Here is a 7753-nt window from a genome sequence, read left to right on the forward strand (position 1 = left end):
AAATAACGAACAGCAAATTCTACGGTGAGTGCAGTTGTAATATCGATACTGATATCTGATAATATTTTTAATAAGTACGGTTGGGGTACAATACATTTAATCACAAAAGTGAAAAATATTCTTGTGTATTTACCAGCAAGTTGGGATATTAAAGCGGGGGAGTCGCCACCTGCGCATGCGTCAGATGGCCATGGCGTGTCATTGTTTACAAACAAGCATCTACCCATGAGCCTTTGCGTTTTTAGCGTGTGTTGTTATCCTCACTTGGGACTCAATTCCTGCGCATGCGCATGTGACGACCCTCCTGCTTTAAATGGCAAGTAAAGCCACATCAATCATATACATACAGTAAAACCACCTTTTGAAATTGTTTGATTTTGTCCCAGGGTTTGTCAGTTTTCCTTATAGCTGTATATTTCTTCTATTATACGTTGATGGGGTGCAATTGAAATTGGAATACAATAGTACCAGGGGCAATAGGAACTGCTACACTAGTTTGTTTAACGACCACGTTTAGCAACTCGAACTTTAACTAACAGTTTTCCGTATCTACGTTGCCCGTACACTAAGTTCGATTAACCGTTAATTAAAGTTCGAGTTAGTTACTCAAAATTTCAGTGAACAGTTAATTGGACATCGAGTTATAATTTTGGCGTGATTTTGCAAAAGTTATCATTGTTTCCATATGGGTGTAGTGATTTTCGACCATCGAACAATTCAGCGTTTTCATATAAAACCAGAGGTAATATCAAAGAACTTGATTGATCACAGTCCCCCTGTCGCTGTGAAGTGATGTAGTAAGCAAGAAACATACTAGATTTTACGTGAAGGGATGTACGCACTTTTACAATGACGTCATTGCCGAATCGCAATTTGCAAAAAGCTGTGTTCTCACTATGCAAAAAATAGGACCTCGTGTGCTGTGTTATTCTATTCGATCTATTGGTTCTATCGTCGTCAAAATACCTTCGCGTTCACATGTAATATTTACGCGGTTGTTTTCCTCAAGCACGTCGGTGTTTAGCACTTCCTTTAATGCAATAAATTAGATAATTAGTCATAATTTATTGTTGCAATTAAACACATTTACAGAAAACCCAATTTATCCAACGCCAAAATTTCACATGGGTAACATCTAACATGCATGTCTTTAAAAAGTTTTTTTTTTCAATTTTCAATGGATCTGTTCAGTCCTTCTTTCAAGTTTTTGTCGCATGATTTCGTACGCCATTTTTCTGTTTCCCGCTGACCTGTCAATCTATCGCAGTATTTCTTTACTCTGCCAAATAGATATTAGGGTGCGTACCTCTTTGTCAAATCGGAAATTGTGTGAAGTTACGAAGTTAGATTCCTATAACAGAGATATTATTATCACAAATTGTAGCCTGGTGACATAGGCTGAACAAATCAAATATTGTTACTGATTGGCCCTTTTTTATTGACCTGAATTATTTCAAAAACCTGGGTTGTAAAAAAAGTGTAAAAAATGCATTTTTTGGAATTGTTCTAATTTTAATTTTAAACAAAAATCTCAAAAAAACGTCACTAAAACACGTAAAAGAATGCTACTACATGGTGCCATAGAAAATTAGCTCCATGATTGTATATATTAAACCAATCAACTTTTTCATGACTAACCTTCTCCAAAATTATGAATAGGCTTCTACCTTAAAGCGCGGTAGTCGTCGCGCTGCGCATGTTTGACATTTGTGTTGATAAACATTGATTGTTCCACAATCCAATGCGCTCTTCAAATGGAAATCACAAGTATGAGGTTTGACCTGCGCGCGACTTGCACTGATTACCGTCTGTGACTCCTTCGATACCTTCCAATCACATGAAAATTACCTAGTAAATAAAGCTTGGGAACGTGTTAGTTCGTACTTGTTGATCTGCGCAACAGTCAAAGTCGCCATCTTTGCTTATATGAGACCCATATATCTCGCACATGCGCAGCGCGATGACTACCGCGCTTTCAACGCCGTTGTCCGACAGACACCAGTGTGACACTGCCTTATTTCGCCCAGTGACAACAAGGCCTTAGAAAAGTTTTAGTAAGGTGCGTCGTTCTATACCTCCTAGTCAGTGTCAGCGTAAAATCAATTTCATGAATGTACCTTTGGGCGAGAAGAACTACTAACTGTCACAGTCCCAGAGGGACTGTGCTAACTGTGGATCGCTGATAGACCTTAAATGCAAATGGCGCCGAAATCTCGTTGAGAGTGAGAGGACCACGTGACTTAAAAGTGTTCAATTCTCTCACGTCATAGCGTTCACTCTTCACGCTGATCTATGCAACCATGGTAATCGCAACAGTGGACGGATGAGGAACACTATGGGGCAAAACAAGTCACATGGTTCTGTCGCTATCAACGAGATCTCGCCAGTCATTCTTATGATTTCACCACTTGTCACCGTGACCATCTTATCATTGTTTGCAGACACCCAACTGCACAGCCAACGAAGAACACGACTGGAGAGAATAAACTAAGGTATAATTCCCAATTCTTGTAGATCTAGAACTTTAACAACAGCATTTGTAATCCTCTCTATTTTGAAGGGATGGCACCCTTGTAGTTCAAATTGTGTTATTCGATATAATACTAAAATAAGCAGTCTTTTGGTTTGAAATTTTAGCAAAATCCAAGTTTGAAATGGCGGACTGATACATTTAGAGTGAGTAGTCAGCTGGGCCAACCTTTCTAGTACTGCCAATACCAGCGTTGTTGAACCAGTTTACGTTAAATAATCTGTGATAATGCTATTTACGATTAATTTTAAAAATTAGACAATTTACTGAAAAATTTGGGATGGGTAACTCATTGGATTTTTTGTATAAAATGAATAGCCCTGCTTTTCAAGTTTTTATATTGCCTTCTATGGGGAGTCTATGTAGCATGAGACATGTGACGGCTTTTGGTGTACGTTAAGTCACCTGATATTTACTAAATTATTGTATATTTATCCACGTTGAAAACAGCAGACAACCCGCACCTCCATCGAAGATTGCGAATGGCGGAAACAAAAACAGGTATTTTAATTTTCGATGATATCAGATAATTTGCGCTTATAATTTAACTCAATTTATAGTTTACTTGTAATTTCATACTATCAAATACATGTATTTAATTATTGACTGACGCAATGGAATTTGGTCAATAGATATTTAACCAAAGTCATTTATGTAATGATGTGTTAGTACCAGAACTATGAATCCACGATAACCAATACACCATTCGGTAAAGCGCGCTATCTAGTGATAACATGCTTCTGTGACGTCACAATGACGTATATGGCTAACAGCAATGTCCTTCAAACCAGCCACTGTGTTTGATTGGGTAGTCGTGCGCGTCTAGAATGTATTAAAATCTCTTAAAAACGTAATGTTCATTTAGAAGTCTACAGATCAAAACGATATCGACGCTTTGAGCGGCCTTTGTGTCAAACATGTACGTCATGGAATCAATTCGTCACTAGAGGGGGCAATTTACAATCTGCCATTCAGAGATAGCCCTGCGTACAGTGCTGTGTGTACAGGGACGCGGTCGGTTGACAGATGTCCCCACCACAGCCCTGCGAACTTCCATAGACAAAGTCCGGGAGCGCACCGTAATTGGTGCGCAAGTTAAAAATAAGTAGTTTCCCAGATGAAATCGGCTGAAATGACGATAGTTATCCGTAACAACCATTACAAAGTTATCTGAAACTGAAATGTCTTTAAATAACTATTAGTAAAGACGGACAAATTGTAAACGCGTAGGTACCGGAGGAATTATCCACCAAACGCCGCCATTTTTAATTTCATTCACGCGAAAGAATGCGTTTGTTTTTAGGGCAAAGTAGCCGATTTCATCCACAATTGGACTCTGAACTGGGAGTTCTGGGTATACCTGGTAATCGATCATCATTTTTGGTACCTGGGCATGTTATTTCATTAAAAAAAGTTATATTTTTCAAAGTCCCAAACTTTGTCTATGGAAGTTCGCAGGGCTGTGGTGGGGACATCTATCAACCGGACGCCGTCCCCGTACACACAGCACTGTACGCAGGGCTACCATTCAGATTACCATGTCGTAGCAACGCATTGTTTGTGAGTGGCGTAACAAACGTTCGTAACGTTCCTACAGTCGGCACGTAATAGAAACTGCTACGCTAATCTGTCCTGAAACGTAACTTGTAGTCTTGTGTTTGCGTGATGGTGTGTTTCACAAGTCTAAACATATCCTTTTTTTGTTTGGGAGTTTTAGCAAACGCAGAAAATCAACACATTCATAATGTTCTTAAAATAAAAACTTGTTTTTTAAAAAAAAAAAAATGAAAATGTATGTATTCGTATAAATCAAACGATATTAGCGCGTGCTAAGGAGCTGTGCGTGAACGCTACTAGTTCCATGTATACATATACACCGAGATCGATTTTTATTCCGGCACGTTCCGACTCGGTCCGGACTGTTCACACACACGTTTCTGTACATGCCGTTATCTCTAACGTGAACGCCACTATACATGCATGATGCTTATACTGTACAAGGGGCATTGACTGTCACGGTGGTGTTTACCATATAACGGTCATTGATAATCGGAGCATTCCATTCTGTTAACAGACGCGAAGGTAACAGTCCATTATACAGGAGGGGTGGCTAAAAACATATTGTTGACAATATATATTTCTTTGTCCCTGTGTTTAAATCTGTACATGTTTTTTTCTTCTTCAAAATATCGTTGAAATGTAGTTTTAGTTACAGAGCACCATGTCATAAATTCATATCCTTACCGCATTATTTGTTGTACTATTTTTATATTTGCTTACGGAGTATATTGTATTTTCTGATTGTTTTACCTGAATAGGAAACAAATATTGAAGATGCTTGGCACTGGTCACCCGTTCGCGTTTACAAAGGGAAAATCTGCCGATAAGTTGCCGTCGCAGAAGAAGTGCGCCGTGGTTGGTAATAGTGGCATACTGCTGAATAGTAACTGTGGAGACGAAATCAACTCTAATGACTTTGTGATTCGATGCAATGCCCCGGAAATTGAAAATTATAGCCGAGATGTTGGAAATAAAACGAATATTACAAATATCAATTTTACAAGAGTTCGAGAACTCTACAGGCATATTACAAATAACAGTGAACTACCGGAACAGCTTGGTAATTATTGCTATTTGAACAATACAATGGTGTGGACATTTGGACAATCATACAGAGTTCAATGGCTGGATGAATCTATCGAGTTCCTGAAGAATCAATACAATCTAGTTTTTAACATTGCTTACACTGGGGATGATGCCTCCTATCAAAAAATAGTAAAGTAAGTACAGTTTCAAAAGCACGATGACGCGCATGCGCTAGTGATCTCATAGTTGCTGTTGACATAGAAATCAAAATAAGCAAATAGCACCGAATAGACAGCAAGGTAAATACTACGTCAAATCAAGGTAAACACGTACTGCATGCGTGACTCGAACCGGCGCTCGCGCACGGCACCTAATCGCCTAGCTTCGCGCCACTACACTACACGTCTTCCCCTCGGCCACCGGGCATGCCACTAGCCGGCCAAACGTGTCGGGTTTGGGGCACCGCGGAGGGCGCAACTAACACGACCTTGTCAGGCTAGCGCTTCTGTTGCATAAATGGATGGCACGAAAGCTGTTCAAGACATATAGAAAAAGGGTTTCTATATGCCATTTGTGGGTTTCTAATGCTATTCGGTTCGATACAACCTTTAGCTCGTTCTCCTAGGTTAATCCATGGCTGTCACTCACTGACTCGCTCATACAAAACTTTTTTACCAAGTGGACTTTGCTGTACTTGAAACATGAATGAAATGAAATGCTGCAATCGAGAATACCACCTGATACTAAATAAACACACATAGACAAAACATTCATATTCACTCTATGATGCACACAGCTCGAGTTGCACACTTAATTAAAGGGCGGTAGTCGTGCCGCGTCTTGTTCGATATGGGACTTATAGCGACGTATACAACGCGTGTCAAATACATTGTTTATTTACATGGAATTCGAACACGCGCTGCGCGAAGACCACCGCGCTAAATATGTTACGGTCACTATAGTTACCGCCAACCTATTGTGATCAGTTTATCAATTCCAACAATTCCGCCACCATTATCCAAGTAACAATTTACCTTGTTTTTCAGGTCATTCAAGCTACACAGAGATCCATCGGCGGGTATGATGTCCGTTAGCGTTGCACTTAATCTATGCAAAGAAGTAAGCGTTTATGGATTCTACCCCTTTTCACATGACTCGCGTAACGTGACAGTTCCCAACCATTATTACGAAAACTTCAACGTAACAGCTGGATCATTCAAAACACGTCATAATTTTTTAGAAGAATACTCTTTATTGCAATCGCTGAATAAAGAAGGAATAATCAAGCTCGTGAGTGGGAGGTGCGAATAAAATGAATAGAGTTGGTCAATATTACGAAATATTACTAATATAGGTGACGTAATCGTATGGAACGCAGTGCAGTGCGTGGCACGTAACAAAAGAAGGCAGACGACAATAACATTTTCAAACCAAACGTTATTATGAATCCCAAGTTTATTCTTCCTTGAACAAAGCCTTTTTAACACCGCTGCAGTTACAAATACGTCTGACGCCATTTTTGTTGCTTACTCATTTGTTCGTCTTCGCGAATAATTTATCACATGACGTAACGCTTTTATATTTTACATTAATGCATCGACTAGGGAAATATGCAAATCACCTACTCAACATTTGAATATTGCAATGGGCGCGACTTTCCTGTTTGTTTTGAGGATTGATATATTTTCTCGGGAGCGGACATCCGGGCATTTTCACCGCCTGGCAACCATCGCGGTGAAAACAAAGGCCGAAAACTCCCAGAAAACGGTACTTTGGGATGGTTGTTGAGACTCCCTTGAACAGTGTAACAAGATTAGCCCTACGTGTGTAACGCATATAAATTTGGTTGTTCAGGATTACTTCGAAGTTGAGTTTGTTCCATTTTCTCGACTTTAGCTATTTTCACCGGCTCTTCGACCGACGTTCCAGGGCAGCTTGCGCATACAGAGCCCATAGAAATACATAGTACAGTGGTGCACGTCTTAGCAACGCGGAACATCTTGTGACACAGCTCCGCCCCCGACTAGCATAGAGAAGTGTTTTCTAAATGTTGTAATGCTGCCCTCTACGTTTTATCAGTGTCCATGCTGTGTACTTTCGTTTGCGACCGGCGAAATATGTAGCCCTCAAAAATGAATCCGTCTATTCAAATAGTTTATCTTCTGATTAAATATAAGTGTATCAGAGGGCATTGGTTGCTTTATAATTGTTGGACATTTTTTGTGATTTTTGACTGCATTGCAATATTAAATCTGGCTGTTTTTTTTATTACATACTTTACACTTTGTTATTGGTCTGTACGGATTGGCACATTTTGACAGATAAAGTGTGTATCAAAACATGACGGCTTCCTATGTAGAGATGTTGTTTTCAATAATTAGTTTTTTCAATTCTTCTATATTTGTCTTTATAGTTTTCAGTCAGGTCCCACTCTGTACTGTTTAGGGACAGTATCGTTGAAATCAGACATGTATTTTGTTTTTTCCTGGGTTTAATGAGACATAGACATGCTTATTTCCGTACACTCTTCTCAATGTCAATTCTAAGATAATTGTGCTGTTCTGTGACTTAATTGGACATGACAATTTATCTGTGAGGTGTTATAACACTACCGGGTATTTGTTTACGTGAGTTAGT

At 39.4% G+C, this 7753-nt stretch overlaps 1 protein-coding gene and 1 long non-coding RNA gene across 2 annotated transcripts; both read left to right on the plus strand.

Annotated features, from left to right (window-relative positions):
* The first annotated feature begins 2440 nt into the window (after positions 1 to 2440).
* LOC146745852 (uncharacterized) lies at positions 2441 to 3028 on the plus strand. Its single transcript, XR_014929530.1, has 2 exons — positions 2441 to 2492; positions 2981 to 3028. It is a non-coding gene; the product is annotated as an uncharacterized LOC146745852 (long non-coding RNA).
* Positions 3029 to 4864: 1836 nt separating this feature from the next.
* On the plus strand, positions 4865 to 7457 carry LOC102803424 (alpha-2,8-sialyltransferase 8B-like). Its single transcript, XM_006822246.3, has 2 exons — positions 4865 to 5310; positions 6163 to 7457. The coding sequence occupies exons 1-2, from the start codon at positions 4865 to 4867 to the stop codon at positions 6425 to 6427; spliced, it is 711 nt and encodes a 236-aa protein (XP_006822309.3). The 3' UTR covers positions 6428 to 7457.
* Positions 7458 to 7753: the final 296 nt, after the last annotated feature.

Source organism: Saccoglossus kowalevskii, chromosome 5 (assembly GCF_978046115.1).
Source record: "Saccoglossus kowalevskii chromosome 5, keSacKowa6.1, whole genome shotgun sequence".
NCBI lineage: Eukaryota > Metazoa > Hemichordata > Enteropneusta > Harrimaniidae > Saccoglossus > Saccoglossus kowalevskii.